The sequence below is a fragment of the Vombatus ursinus genome, unplaced genomic scaffold (genome assembly GCF_900497805.2).
Source record: "Vombatus ursinus unplaced genomic scaffold, bare-nosed wombat genome assembly UNPS02006874.1, whole genome shotgun sequence".
NCBI lineage: Eukaryota > Metazoa > Chordata > Mammalia > Diprotodontia > Vombatidae > Vombatus > Vombatus ursinus.
The window spans coordinates 8,663,967-8,679,055 of record NW_020946652.1 but is presented as its reverse complement, the minus strand read 5'-3'; the positions used below and the strand labels follow the sequence as shown (position 1 = coordinate 8,679,055).

At 57.0% G+C, this 15,089-nt stretch overlaps 1 protein-coding gene across 2 annotated transcripts in view; it reads left to right on the top strand.

Annotated features, from left to right (window-relative positions):
- The window catches only part of SHPK (sedoheptulokinase), a 10,286-nt gene extending 305 nt beyond the window's left edge, over window positions 1–9,981 (top strand). Inside the window, exons 1-8 of one of the 2 annotated variants that reach the window (XM_027848778.1) lie at window positions 2,949–3,274; window positions 4,366–4,549; window positions 4,940–5,092; window positions 5,438–5,613; window positions 6,132–6,332; window positions 6,922–7,043; window positions 7,965–8,400; window positions 9,376–9,981. In XM_027848778.1, the coding sequence (XP_027704579.1) occupies window positions 3,241–3,274; window positions 4,366–4,549; window positions 4,940–5,092; window positions 5,438–5,613; window positions 6,132–6,332; window positions 6,922–7,043; window positions 7,965–8,360 (1,266 nt within the window). In that variant the 5' untranslated portion in view covers window positions 2,949–3,240 and the 3' untranslated portion in view covers window positions 8,361–8,400; window positions 9,376–9,981. Of the gene's footprint in view, window positions 1–2,948; window positions 3,275–4,365; window positions 4,550–4,939; window positions 5,093–5,437; window positions 5,614–6,131; window positions 6,333–6,921; window positions 7,044–7,929; window positions 8,401–9,375 lie in introns of those variants that run through there. The other variant, XM_027848777.1, reaches the window with a different exon arrangement.
- Window positions 9,982–15,089: the final 5,108 nt, after the last annotated feature.

The following is a 15,089-nucleotide window of genomic DNA, read 5'->3' as shown; positions in this document are numbered from 1 at the left end:
GGGGCGGGGCCTGGTCTCTCTCTGGGTCCCTGGGGGCGGGGCCTGGTTTCCCTTTGGGCCCCTGGGGGCGGGGCCTCTCGGGCTTCCCCTCCCTGTGCCTTCTCTTACCCCGATCCCCGCCCAGCTCCCGGTCCAAGTCTGGCGGTGCTGACCCAGAGAGCAGTGTTTGAGCGGTTGCAGAGGACCCACGGTCCTGAGGGGAAGGAGGGTAGGGCAGGCATCGGGCACAGCCCAGGCAAAGGCCCAGAGGTGGGAGGTGGAGTGTTGCTTCACTGCCACACCTGACCCCATCCCCAGAGGCCAGGCCTCTGTTTCCCACCTTTGTTTGCTGCTTCTGCAGTTTCTGCTCCGGTGGGGGGGGTGGGGGCGCCCATCTCTGCGGCAGCCTCTGGTGCCGCTGCTCTGCCCAGGACCCGGGTCCTGGAGGGGAGGGGAGTTTTTCTTTGCCCGTGTTCTCCCAGGTGCATGCCTGCTGCTGCATCTGGCAGGTGGGCTGGCGGGACCCTCCTCTGGGGGCTCGCAGCCTTGCAAGGGAGTGAGTGAGAGACACAGTGGGCCCTGGGGCTCACGTGCCTGGAAATGTGGAGCATGGAGCACATGGGGCTACAAGGGAAACCTGGGCGGAGCCCCAGGCAAAAGCCTCTGCCCTGAGGGTCCAGAGAAGCCCTCTCAGGAGGGCGTGGCCAGTGGCCAAGTCATCAAAGGTGTGCGCTGGCCCTTGGAAGTCAACCAGGGATGTGAGCGCTGTGCCCGTGTGGCCGTGGCATGGGCCAGAAGATGCCCCGGAGGAGCTCCCGGTCTGATGGCCCAGATTTAGCCTGCCACCTGGTAACTGCTTGGTGAGGGTCAGCGACTGGCTGGCATGTGTCACGGGGAAGGACTCCAGTCTGGTGGCCCCTGTCCTCAGCACCATCGTGGGGCCTGGAGTCGAGGTGGGGGACGAGCACGGGGGGTGCAGCGGAGACAGGTGGAGGCCGAGTTAAAATCACACGCTAGCCGATGAAGCGGATGCCCCTGGCCCAGCCGTGGACCTTCGGCCACGCCAGCAGGTGGATGGTGTGAACTCGGGTTTGACGTCATCTCCCACCGACGCGATGCAGTCTCCCTGGAGAGAGGATCTTCACAGGCCCTGCCCCTTTGGTCTGCCTGACAACCAACCATGAAAGCTCTGTGGCCTCGGCTGGTCCTCAAGATCTGGTTGGGCTTCTCATTTAAAAAGTAGGGTTTGTTAGGTACTTGGAAGCACGGATGTGTGCACGTGATTGAAACTAAAGTAAACTAAGGCACAAAGCTCGAAGCACAGTCATTACCGATGCCAGGGGTGTCTCGACTTGACATGTTCAGCCACAGGCCACGAGGTGGGGCTTCCTGGCTTTCGTGTGGTTTGGGGAGCACAGGAGAGCAGAGAACAGGTTGCGTCACTGATGGAAAGTAAGAGGACCGGCCCGACGTCTGGGATGCAGGGTTAGCTCGAGGGAAGCCAATGGGCATGGGTGAAGGACGACTGGCCGGGCACCCCCATGGGCCTCCCTTCAGCATGCACGGGTCGCGAGATGTGGAGAGACCACGTGCTTCTTTGAGGCGGCTCATGGGCCGGCTGGACTGGCTGTCACAGAATATCTGAGTCAGCCGTCACATCACTGTTGATGTCCTCACGTCTTGAACTGAGAGGGGAAAGGGGCCGTTACAGATGAGGAGACAGAGGCTCAGAGAGGGCCACCGGCCAGCAAGGGAGCCCTGGGGCACTGTGGAGTCGGGCGAGCTCAGCATCTGCTGCGTGTGGCACGGTAGGCTCGATGGGGCCAGGCTATGCTGGAGGCAGACTTCCTGCTCGTGAGAAGCTCGTGTTCCCCGGGAGAGACCCTGAAGAATTGGAACCTCCCAGCCCAGAGAAACCAGCAAAAGAATGAGAAGATGCAGTGGCTGGGCGGTCCACGCTCTTGGCCCAGCGTGGGCGCTTAATCGGCGCCTGGAAGAGCCTGGAGCAGAGATGGGGTGGAAGAGAGCGAGTCGTATAAGCCGGAGACCGAGAAAGGAGGATGTGCTGGGCCAGGAGGCAGCGCGCCTGCCCCCACCCCCACGGGTGCTGTCAGGCCAGCCACGTGCCGTGTTCCACGGGGATTGCGGTGGAGACGAGCGATCTCGATCTCCACCTTCCACCCCATTCCTGGGGAGACAGTGCCCTGGGTTTGCAGTGGAGGGGCTGGTTGGAGGGGAGGTCTTTGGTGGGGTGCCCCGGAGATCTGTGCTTTTGTCCATCACCAGCCAGTCTGGACCCAAAAGCCCACGAAGCTTCTCCTTCCACTTGGTGACCTCATCGGCTCCCGGGGGTTACTGACTCTACTCTCGCTGACCCCCAGTCTGGCCTCTCCCTGAGTGAATGAACAGAGCGTTTGGTAAACACCTACTACGTGCACGGTTTCTACAAGAAGCCTGTCCTAATCCTCGTTGAGCTGCCTCCCCTAAGGATCCCCCCCTTTGCCCTAGATACATCTGGGGGGACGTGGTCATTGGCCTGCACCTGGTGGGCAGGGACCTTTGTTTCTGACTTTGCCTGAGCCTTGACATAGGGCCAGGCATGTAGTAGGTGCTCTCCGGGGGTCCCCGCTCGCTGTCCTTCGTAGAGATGACCTTGTGAAAAGAGCAGAGGGCAGAGGAGGGGAAAGAACGCCTTGGGGCTGCTTGGTTCTCAGCATATGCTGCTCCATTTTTCTTGTTTTCTGGGGCCCCTGAGACCTTGCCTTCTGCCCACACTCACACACATCCCGCTGGAGTGGGAGCTGCATGAGAGGCAGAGAAACTGGGCCTCCTTCCCCTCCCGGGCTCTCTGTTCAGGAGGTGCCATCCTGCTAGAGAGAGTGAGAGACAGAGCGTGCGTGTGCCCATGTGTGTCTGTGCTCGTGTGTGTGCCGTGTGCGTGTCTGTGCTCACACACGTGCCTGCGTCTGCCACGTGGGTCTGTGCTCACACGTGTGCCTCTGCGTGCCCACGTGTGTCATACCAGTGTTTACGGATGCCTTGGAGCCTCTCCTGGATCTGGGCACTGCTGCTCATTGTTGAGTCTGAGGTGCCGAGCTGAGCCCCTCGTGCAGGGCCTCCCCGTGACTCGTGGCTTGATCCCGGTGTCTCCAGGGCCGGGAACAGGATGTGCGCAGAATCCTGCAGGCTCTGAGCGAATGTCTCAGGGCTCTCCCTGCGTGGCAGCTGCAGAGTGTTCGTGGCATCGGCGTGTCAGGACAGATGCACGGGGTCATGTTTTGGAAAAGCCACCAAGGTAATGGATCTGTCACCCCAGGGGGAAGGGCCCCTGTTCCAGCACTGAGAGTTCCATGGCAGCCACCCTGAAAAGGGCAGGGGGCAGAGGCCAGTCTGGCCCTGGGTCAGGAGTCGCAGCAGCCAGGAGCCACTTGGTGCCTCCCTCAGGGGCGTCTGGTTCAGGACTGGATCACAGCTTGGCCGGGGCGGGGCAGACGGGACAGGGGAGCAAGTCCTGGCCTTGGGGTCAGGGCTGCCTCAGACCCTGGTAACTAAGTCACGTCTCCTCTCTGCCTCAGTTTCTTCTTCTTCCGTGGGGGTCTTAGTCACTCCTCCCACGGCCAAGGTCAGCACTGTGAGCTCTGAGGTGGTGACTGAGTCGTGAGGCAGTCCAGGCCCTCTCCCTGGCGGCCCCTGACCTCCGGTGCATCCACTCAAAGAGCCCGGGGCAGTGATCAGGGTGGGGTTCAGGCGGCTTTGTCTTCAGGGCCAGCTGCGCCAAGTGTCTCTGCCCGTGGGGCCCCTCCCCTCTTGGGCCTCTTGGGACAGAGCTAGCATATTGCAGGGTTGGGACGTTTGGGCCTGGTTCCAGAGCCTGACACACGCATCCCCAGGCTGCCCTCCCAACGCTCAGGCCTCTGCCTCTGGCCGCCATCCCTCCTGGGATCCGTGGCTGCCCCTGCTCAGGGGTCCCGCCCCCTCCCTCTAGGTGTTAGCCCTGAGGAGGCCCTTTTCACCTTCCCCACCCTATGTAGTCTACAGCCACAAGCATTGATTGTGCACTTGCTGTGTACCGGGCACTGTGCTGGGCACGTGCCCAGCCTCCCAACAGCACTCTCACCTCACTCCATAGTTGAGGAAACAGGCTGAGAGCAAGGAAGAGATGAGCCCAGGTGCGCACCACGGGGACCCCATCTGGTGTCTGAGACCTGACGTGAGGCCCAGTCTTCTGGCCATCTCCCCCCACAGCAGCCACATCCTCAGTCAAGCAGCTCTGAGGGCAGTGTTAGGAAGCGGGACGGGGCTGAGGCTGGGGCTGGGACGGGCTCGGCCCCGCCGTGGCTTGTGTCACGTCAGGCCTTGAGCGTCCAGAGACGTGGCTCCTTTCAGCTTGCTCTTGGTCAAAGAGCGGTCCCCACGGCATCTTTGAGCCGCAGCAGGTCAGCCGCCTCATTACCTGGCAGGATGGCCGCTGTACCAACAGCTTTCTGGCATCCCTCCCGCGGCCCGAGTCCCACCTGAGTGTGGCGACAGGATTTGGCTCCGCTACCATCTACTGGCTTCTGCGCCACAGGTAGGCCCCAGGGCCCCAGAGTGGAGCCTCTGCGTCCCTGGGGGCCGAGGCCAGAGGGCTTCCTTGTACCTGGGTCTTCACCTTTGGAAGCATTTTCTTTCACTTCATCCCCGTTCCCCCCGTAGCGGTGTCCTGCCGTCACCTCAAGGGCAGGGGAGGCGGGCCCCCTCCCATTGCCTTGCCCTGGTTTCCTGGCTCCTCTTCCCAGGCTTCAGCTCTCAGGACCTCTCTCTGCACCCCAGAAGTGTGGGTCAGAGCCCAGGAGGCTCTGCCACTTTGGCCCTGGCGGCAGCGTCCAGTGACTAACTCCTTAGAGCAGCGATTGGGGGATGCTAGCTCCGATTCAGACCCCTGGGTGGCACACCACGTGGTTTTCGTTTTTGCCGACAGCCCCGAGTTCCTGAAGCCATATAGTGCGGCAGGCACCATACAGGACTACGTGGTGGCCATGCTGTGCGGCCTCCAGAGACCCGTCATGTCTGACCACAATGCAGCCAGCTGGGGGTACTTCAACACGGACAGCCGGAGCTGGAATTTCCACATGTGAGTCTCTGACGCCGCTCGGAGTCTGCTGCCAAGGGTGTGGGCGGTGGGCCGCCGGGAAGGGGGAGGCTGTGGCTGCCCTTCCCCCCTGAGTGCTCGGCCGGCTGGCTTCGGGTCTCTGGTGCCCTGGCACCATCTTGGCTTCGTTCTTGCCGATCTCCCACGATGGGTTTCTGGGGACCCCCTCCCCGTTCCCCTCCCTACAGTCGGGCCTGCAGAAGCTCCCCTTGGGGTTGGCGGGGGCCCCCTTGGAGGCACAGGTGCAGCTTCTGGGTCCCCTAAGCCCGTTTTGCTTTAGAGGAGGCGGTGCCCCAGGCAGCGGCGGGACGCCGCCTTCTTTTACAGTTTGGAAGAGTCTGGCTTTCCCACCCACCTGCTCCCGGACGTGGCTGAGGCTGGTGCCATAGCAGGGCAGAGCACCCACCAGTGGTTCGGTATCCCCCAGGGGACTAAAGTCGGCGTGGCCCTGGGGGACCTTCAGTGCTCCGTGTACTCCTGTATGTCCCGGAGCACGGACGCAGGTGAGAGCAGGCAGTACTGCCAGTGATGCCGTCACTCATTTGGCAGCACCATCCTACAGTGTGTGTCCATCAACCAGACCAGACCGTCCTTGTTTATTCAGAATCAGGTGATTCCAAGAAATAGGCAGTGAGATTCTCCTTGGAGAAGGCACCAGGCCTGCACTCTGTGATTTAGACAGTGCTGGCGGGCAGAGATGGGGATTTTGGTTCTGCATGCCTTCCTGGCCAGCCTGTTTCTGTGGCATGTTAGACTCCTCCCTGGCCTTGTGTGCGAGCTACTGCTCACACACTGGACTTGGTCCAGCCTCTGTCTGAAGAAAGCTGACCCTGACCCTGCCCTTGCCCGTAGCTGTGACCCATGCCCCCACCAGCACCCCTGCCCCTACCTGCCCGATGAAGCATGTCACTTAGCCCAGCGAGGCAAGGGAAGGTCAGTCCCTCAGTCCCCACCTGGCCCCGCCTTGGCCGCTCAGGGTCATGGTCCAGGACTAACTTAGTCTTCCTCTCTGGGTGCTCAGTTCTCAACATCAGCACCTCCGTGCAACTGGCAGCCTCCATGCCTCCAGGGTTCAAGCCTGCAAAATGCTCTGATCCTTCAGCCCCAGTGGCTTACTTTCCCTACTTCAACCGGACCTACCTTGGAGTAGCTGCATCCCTCAATGGTGGCAACGTGCTGGCCACGTTTGTCACCATGCTGGCTCAGTGGATGGCGGATCTAGGTAAATCAGCCCCTGGGGCAGAGGAGCATCGATTGAACACCTACTGTGTGTGCAGGCCCTGGGCTTGGGCTAAGGATACAAGGAAGGCAAAAGACAGTCCCTACCCTCAGGGAGCTCCTGTACAGACAGGACAGATTGGAGAGAAGCAGTGAAAGGCCTGGGAAAGGCTTCTTGAAGAAGGTGAGACTCAGCAGAAGCTAGGGAGGCCCAAAGACAGTGGAGGAGAGAAAGCATTCTAGGCAGGGGGCACAGCTGGTGCAAACACTCAGAGTCTGGAGATAGAGGGTCTCATGCAGGGAACTGCCAGGAGGCCAGTTCCTGGCTCCCAGAGTACATGGGGGGAAGGGTGTAACCAAGGGGGGAGGGTGGTAAAGTCTCTTGATGGCCATGCAAAGTTCACTTGTTTGACATTTGCCAAACACATGTCAGTCACCCACTGCATGCAGAGAGTACCGTGGTAGGTGCTGGTAGGGATCCAAAGTTTAGAGGAGTGTGACCCAGAGATTTCAAAAAATGGGGAAATTGAGGCCGAGAGTGGTCACACCGGAGGGAAGCCTGGGCCTCAGTCTCTGCTGCTCCATTGCCCCAGGTCCTGCTGGGCTTTCAAGGGCACAGGTGGAGGCGGACGCCTTCACCGAGTTAGAGAAGAGGCAGCCTGGGTGTACAGGGGGCCTTGAATGTCAGGCAGAGCGTTTGGAACAGCCCTCAGAGGTAGGTGTCATTCAGAAGGTGGTTTAAGATGGCAATGGGAAGGGTCTTGTAGAGCAAGCGGAGAGGGGAGGATGTGACAGAGGAGAGGACAATGGGACGTGCAGGTATCCCTTGGGGCTGGGAGAGGGGTGAGACCCAGAGTCCCAACATGCCAGGCCCAGGAAGCGAGGAGCCAGGCGCAGCTGCAGAGTTGGAGAAAGATGGAGGCCTGGAGTTGTGAGACATCTGGGGGAGGGCCAGGAGAGGACAGATAGACCCTTGGGAGCTGGGGTAGGTGTGGCACCTGGAGGGCAGGCAGGAAGGCCTCTGGACTTGGTGATCATGGTGGAAGCTGGCCAGGGGCTGGGGCTGAGTGAACGGCACAGAGAGGGTGGGGATGAGAATGCCTGAGTGAAGGAAGAAGTGGGGCTCTGGAGGCAGGAGTGGGGGCATCCTTCCAGCGAAGCAGGGGGTCCTGCTGTCTGCCGTAAGAACGGCGGTGGCAAAGAGTAGAACAGCATTCTTTGGAGATCTTGGAGAGGTCACAGCAGCAAGGCCTCTACTGCCCTGGGACGCACCTTTAGGGGCCTTCGCTGGGCAGGGGAGGGGCTTCAGGGTGCCATGGAGACTTGTATCCCAGCATAAACCCTGGCACACAGTAGGTTTTTAGTTCATATCTAAAAATGCTTTGCTGGGTTTGGGACTTGAGCAGCGCAAATCTGCTTGGCTCATGCAGGTGTCAGACCCCGTGAGCCTGGCACTGTTTCTCACCACTGAACTAACGAGCCCCTGGGTGGGAGGGGACAGTTCATTGTCCCCTCCCACTCAGGAAATCTGTGTTCTCAGTGCATCAGGGAAAACACCCAAGGGCTGACTGGGTGCATTGACATTTTCTTTATTTTGGTAGGATTGGATGTTCTGGAGACGCTTATTTATTCACAGATGATCCAGACGGCCTTGGCCCAGACAGACACCCAGCTCACCATTAATCCGACTCTCTTGGGAGAGAGACACCTTCCCGAAGAGCTGGCGTCTGTGAGCAGCATCTCTCCCTCCAATCTCTCTCTTGGGCACGTGACCAGAGCTTTATGCCGTGGCATCGCTCAGAACATCCATGCCATGCTGCCGTCTCAGCAGCTGAAAGAGTGGGGTATAGAACGGGTGATTGGCAGTGGCAGCGCCCTGTCCAGAAATGAGGTGCTGAGGCAGGAAGTGGAGAAGGCCTTCCCCCTCCCCTTCTGCTATGGCCAGGACGTGGATGCTGCAGCTGGTGCTGCCCTGGTGCTGCTGCAGGAAAGCCCCAGGAGGACAGTTGAAGAGCCCCAGGGGGACAGCTGAAGAGCACCAGAGGCCTTGCTTTTTCTAATCGTTCCTGATGGTATCTTGATTTCTTCACTTGGGTATATGCTCTGTCCGTTCATCGATAGGGGTGGACTGATCTCCAAGCAGGCCCCTGGGGAACCCAGACCCCTTGGAAGTAGTGGGGAAAAGAAGGACCCTGAGTCCGCCTTGGCATGCAGTCTGGCAGTGGCCCTTGGTCCAGAGCCACCCTCCAAGAAGGAAAAGCTGAGCACAGTCACTACCCTGTTGCGCCAACTGCTCCTTCCTGGGAGCACCCTTTTAGTGATTCCCTAGTGGGCAAGGAGAGGGTGAACACCATCATTCTTTAGTAGCTGGAAAAGGGCGTTGGTACCAAGAGTTAGGACCTGGCTTCTCTCCCGATCTCACGCTTTAAACTACCATCTTGGAAAAGGCCCAAAGACATAGCTGACTGGTCTGCCACTGGCAGCAGGGTGGCATAGATATACTGAATGCCTTTCCAGGAACACGGATGAGTTTGAGCCAGTTTATCATAGATGGTTGCTTAGGGTTGTTTGGGCTCATAAACATGCTGACGGGAGAGCTGGCCAGGGTTCAGGAGGGAGTCTGTGGCCCTACAGTGTGCTTTTCCAAACCCAAACAGAGTCAGCCAGCTAAGCTGCTGCAATATAGTAGGCCTAACTCTCAAGCCACAAGACCAGGCTTTTAACAGGCCATCCGAGATGACAGCTGTGGAAGTCGAGGGTATCGAATGCAAGCGATTGTTTGGTATCATGTCAGCAGCAGCACCCTTGCTGGCTGTGGGGTTCTCAGTGGCTGCTTTCGGAGTGCCTGACCACCACAGTACCACTGCCATTCCTGGGGTTCTTTGTGTTATTAGATATTTGGGGGGGGCAGTCACCAGTCATCGATGAGCCCCACACCCCTTATTCATCTAGTTCTGTGAAGTCCAGGGATGGTCCCCGGCCCTTTTGTGGGGTGGCGGTTCTTCTGTAGCCAGACAGCTGTAGACACCTGTTGCTCTCCTTTGCAGAATAACGATGGTAAAATCAACCATAAAGATTTGGATCCCCAAGTGTTTTTAATCTTCAACTCATTAATAGGGAAGCTGCTAGAAAGGCTTCCTAAGACACTACTCAGACCCTGCCGGAAGTTGATATTCCTCCTGAACACCCAGTTCCCCAAGACACTGGTCAGCCCGAGGGTGACCAGAATGCCGCAAGGCTGGAAGTGATAGCGGATGGAAAGAGCTGAAGCAAGTGGGGCCATTTGGCCTGAAGTGGAGACTTGGAGTTGACCTGATGGCAGCTTGCAGATGCCAGGAGGGCTGCCGTGTGGAAAAGGAATTGGCCTTGCTTCAGGCAGAGGAGCAATGGGGTGGAGGGCTTGGCTTGAGTGGAAGGGCCTGGCTGCTCTCCAGGGTCCCCTGCAGCGAGTTGCATGCTTTCAATATTGACTGCGTGAGATTTTAAGTATAAATAGAATCATCGTATTACTTGGCCGTCATTGCAGAGCTTGGCACATAAATGCTTATTGATTGTTTTGTGAACCTCTTTTTATAAAATGGATTTGATTCCTGTGGAATAATTGTCATAATGTTTTGTATTGATTAAACGGCAGGGCTCTAGAAACTCATGAAGCTGATGGGTGTCTTCATTGAAAGTCCCCACTTGTATTGGGAAGGCCCCTGTTCTTGGATGGCCGTGAAGAGGTGGCCATCCTGAGCTCCAGTCCACATCACCAGCAGCACGCTGGCCATCTCCACCTGGCTCTTCACTGACCAGTTCGGGCCGGCTTTCTTCACAACCCTGTTTGCTGCAGGAAAAGTGTATGAAATTCGGAGCCCTTTGCAAAGCTTCCCAGCTGGTTAATGCCTGAGTTAGATCCAGCAATACAGGGCCTGAGCACAATGAATCACCGAGCTCTGGCCTCAAGATTTCCCATCAGGGTGTGTGTTCCAAATACCAAACATGTGATCTCTCCATAATAATAACAACTTCTTGTGCAAAATAAAAAGTGATTCATCATGTGACTGAAAACAAAAGCCTGGCTCTTCCCTGATTGCCCGGGCCGCTCCCTGGCTCCAGGACCTTTGGCATCTCCCTAGGATCAGATGGTGATTCCTCTGCTGGGCATTTAGGCTTTTTACAACCTGCTTGTGGCCTGTTTGTCCAGGCTAGTTATTCATCACTCCCTTTCAGGCGCTCTGCCATCCGGACAAGTGACTCGCTTGCCGTTGTTCTAGAGGCGGTCCCACCTTCTGTCTGTGCCTCCTGATTCTGCCTTCTTCCTCCAAAGCTCAGCTCAAGTGCCAGCCACAGGAAGCTGCCACCCCAAAGACCACCTTGCATTGATTTTTTTGTCTATTTTACTCTATTTTGTCTTCTAATAGGGGTACCTTTCGTTACCCCTTGAAGGTAGGGTCAGTCTTTCACATCTCTCTTTATGTTGGGGGGGGGTGGCTGGCACTGAATAAGCTCTTGATAAATGCTTGCTGGTTGGTAGAATGAGAGGCAATGTCCAGCAGGTGATGGAAAACTAGCTCAGGAGAGAGGTTGGGGCTAGAAATCCACATTTGGTTGAGAAGTTACAATACCTGACATGTCTATAGTGCTTTATGAGCATCAACTCATTTAATCCAACAACATAGGAAGAGAATATTGATGGGGTATGGGCCCAAGCTGAGACCTTTGCCACTTACTCCAAAAAGAATTTGGGTCCTATTTGTCCAAGGGATTCTCCTTGAATTCTCCCGTTTGACCTAACTGGTCTCTGGCGTTCCCCTGAGGCCATGGTCTTATCAACTGGCCTTTCATTATCGCCCAATCTCCCAATTCTCTGTAGCCCTTCACCTGGCCTAGCCCTCCATTGTCTTACCTGCCTGGGGCCCCTGGCTGCTTCCCATCCTTGACCCTATCTAGACCCCATTCTCAACCTCCCAGTCACTCCCATCAAGATCCTTCCTAGATCCCTCCCGAAGTCTTTCAGTGTATAAGGTCCATCTAGTCTCCATTAAGGTGCTCAGATTTTTACAATCCAGCCAATAGCTCACACATGCTCAGATCCCTTAAGAGTCTGGCTAATATGGGAGATCTTTAACAAATCTTGTCCCTGGCTGAAAAAAGGCTTGGGTCGAATTCCTTCAGGCGGGACCTGCGTGTGGTGATTTTGGGGTTCCAGCATCCCTCAACCTCTAGACCTCATCAATATCATCCTCCCATTTTACAGGTGGGGAAACTAAGGCCTGGAGAGGCTAAGGAATTTGCCTGGAGTCACACAGTTGAGGCCAGGATTTGAGTCTATCAATAGTGTAAAAAACAGAGTTGTACTGACTTGTCATTCCCTGAGGGCTGGAAAAGAAAAGTTCAATCCCTTTCCTCAAAGATAGGACAATTTTCTAAATTGTCCAAGAGATGAAGCAATTCTGTCTCACGGGAGGAGGGGGACCCAGCCAGAGTAGAAGTCCAGGGGCGTTTTAGGTGAGGGCATGGAGGGGAAAGGGTGCAGCTAGGTGGCACAATCGAACACTGGCCTTGGGAGTAGGATGATGCATTTTCCTGAGTTCAAAATGGGACCTCAGACCCTTACTAGCTGTGTGACCCTGGGCAGGTCACTTCACCCTCTTCACCTCAGTTTCTCATCTGTAAAACAAGCTGGAGAAGGAAATGGTGAACCCCTCCAGTATCTTTGCCAAGAAAACCCCAGATGAGGTCTCAAATGACTCGGTCACAGCTGAAATGATGCAACTACGTGGTGGTGAAAAGGACCCTTAAGGAGAATCGACTCAGCAAGGCAGGGCAGAACCGTGGGGATGGGGAGAAAAATGACGAGAAGACTTCGAAGGGCAGCTCAGGTTCCCAGTCTGGACGGCTGTGAGAGCCAGGAAGGGGTGGGGAGTGAGTTGGTAGACGTGTTCAGGACACAGCAGAAAGGAGGATTGAGGCTGGAGGGAGGAGCACCTGGCCCAGGATGAAACAGAGAAGGGCCAGCCTTAATTACGGGAGGGAGGAGGGCAGGGAGCAGCAGCCCGGCCTGCTTGGAATGCTGTAGGTGGGGATTCCTGCCTTGGGCAGAGTGGGGGCTGGGGCCCAGACTGGACAGCCTCTTCAGAAGGCCCTTTGTAGCCCCCTGACCTCTGGTGGGCTAGGCCTGTGGAGGGAGGCAGGAAGTCTTTACCGGAGCCCTAGCTCTGGACAGGCAGCTGCCCCTGAAATGATTCCTTGGACATCTCCTGGGACACCAGGGGGAGTCCAGTCATCAGAAGCCCAGCCCCAGGAATCCTGCCATGCTGGGAAGGCAGGTTCGAGAACAGGCTTGGTCTCAGTGTGTGGCCTGAGGTCCTGCCCAGCCTTGGGGTGGAGAGGCCCAGTGCCAAACAGGCCACGATGGGCTTTTGGCCCCTGCTGTCTCATCAGAGGGGGGCCTCCCTCCTGCTTCTCCCTCTTCTTCCCGATGAGCCCCCAGGGCCCTGCCCACCCAACCCCTTTCTCTTGCCCTCCTGCAAAGCAGCACCTCTGCGATGCTCAGGAGCTACATCCTTGACAAAGAGCCTTTCTCCCAGCCGGCCTGCCTGGCTGAGTCAAGTCTTCCTGATGTCATGTTTTTTATAGATGCTTGTGCTGTGGAGGAGAATTAGCTCCTGTTGTGGCTGATTGCCTCTTAATGAATCTCACAGGCAGACATTCTCCTCCTCTAAGCATTATGAAGAATCCTCTGGTGTCCGGTTGATTGGGCCAAGATTGGGCCAAAGGCGAGAGAGTTGGTTGAAACTCTCTGGAGTTCCACAAATAGCTTCAGCCTAGAAAGGTCTTTGCAGATCAATTAAAACAATCTATACTCCCTAAAACATTGCCTCAGCCCCCACCACAGCCCACCCCCCCCCCCCCGTCCCCCCCCCTTTTTCCGGCCCAGGCTCAGAAGCCCCTCACCCTTGGCTGTGCCCACACCAGCAGTGGGAGTGGGGAGGAGGGGGTCGGGAACGCAGAGAAAATCTGCAGGTGGACACTTGTCTGACTTGTGTGTTTGCAAAGAAGACTTTGGCCAGGCCATTACTGAAAGCCCCTCAATGTGCCCCTGAACTCAGATTCCCAGGAATGGAGCAGACCTAGAGGGAGGCCTCCAGAAGAAAGCATTTTGCACCTTATGCGAGGTCTGCAGATCTCTACAGAAGCAGATGAAGACTGGTGGAGTCTGGGGTCGTGACCAGAAGATCCTGGGAGGGGCACTGTCAAGGCCCAAAAGCATGAGGGTTGGAGGTTGTCTTTGTCCGAGGCCCAGAGAGATGCAGCAGCTTGGAAAATGTCACCTCTGTCCCAAAGCCCGTTGGGGTGAGAATCTCCCTTTATTGGTGGAGATGAGTCTCACTGGGAGGGAGTGAAGAGCTGAGCCCCAAGGCTGGGCTCTTCCCACTGGACCATCGTTCGCTGCCCTCCGAAGAAAGCGAGTGCATTGTGTGGTCTTTCCCAAGCTATTCTCCACAAGCCCTCCCCACGCCCTCCTTCAGGCCGCCATCTCCTCTCACCGGGACTATTGCCAAGGCTTCAGAATCAAGCACTCTGCCCCAGGTCCCTCCCCACTCCAATCCGTGCTCCAAGCCACCCCAAAGTAATTTTCCTAAAGCGTAGGTTAGACCATGTTACATATGCCTCTCCCCACAATAAATCCCAATATCCTCCTCATGTCTCTAGGCTCAATCGAATCAACAATTATTTATGAAGCATTCCCATGTGCCAGGCACTGTGCTTGGTGCTGGGGGTCCAAGGAAGAATGAAATCATCCCCACCCACTGTGAGCTTACATTCTAACGGGTCAGATAAGGACGTATAAAAACCGAGAGGACGGCATCAGGAGAACGAGATGAAATCAAACACACCACAAGGTCAGGTGGGAGAGTGGGCACCCGCAGTTGTGGGAGGGGGGTGATCAAGGAAGGCTTCACAGCACAAGGCATTAAGTTAGGCTTCGAGTTAGTCTCTAGCCCTAACCCTAAATGTGCACCTGAGCAGCATTTTAAAGGAGGGAAGGGAGAGGGAGAGGGTGTCACGAATGGAGGATGCGCCCAGGACAAAGGCGCCGCACACAGGGGATGCTCCACGTGAGGAACAGCGAGGCCAGTTTGCCATCCGACAAGGCTGGAAAGACGGTGGCACCTGGGTGTCAGACTGAGAGCTAACCGGAAGATTTTCTTCTACATCTGAGAAGTGAGAGGGTCGCACTGGCATTGATGGGGGCGGGGCTTGACCCGATCAGGTCTGGCCTTGAGCAGAATCACTTGGGCAGCCGTGAGGACGTGAGCCGAGGCAGGCGACCATTGGCTATTGGGGGGTTGAAGGTGGTAGCTATGGGAACTGAAGGGAGGGTTTGGATGCCCGGGATGTTCTGGAGGATCTGCGGACTGAGGGGGAGGGAGGATCAAGGGGGACACAAGTTTCAGAAGGCAGCAGGGCATTTGACAGCAAGAGATGAGTTTGGAAGAGGGGGGGGTTTGGGGAAAACGGGGAGTTTAAGCTGTGTCTGGGACATCTGGTTTGGTGTAGGACTGAAGTCAGGGGAGACCCTGGAGATCCAGAATAGACTTCACTGTTTGGCTTGGAGAGTCGTGGCCCCCGCCCCTTTCCCCCTTTTTTGGCTGTTCCCCCCCCCCCCCCCCCCCCCCCCCCCCCCCCCCCCATCTCGGGCCTCCACGCCTTGGTACAGGCTGTCCCACTGGCCTGGAATGCACTGCCTCCTTATCTCCACCTCAGGGAG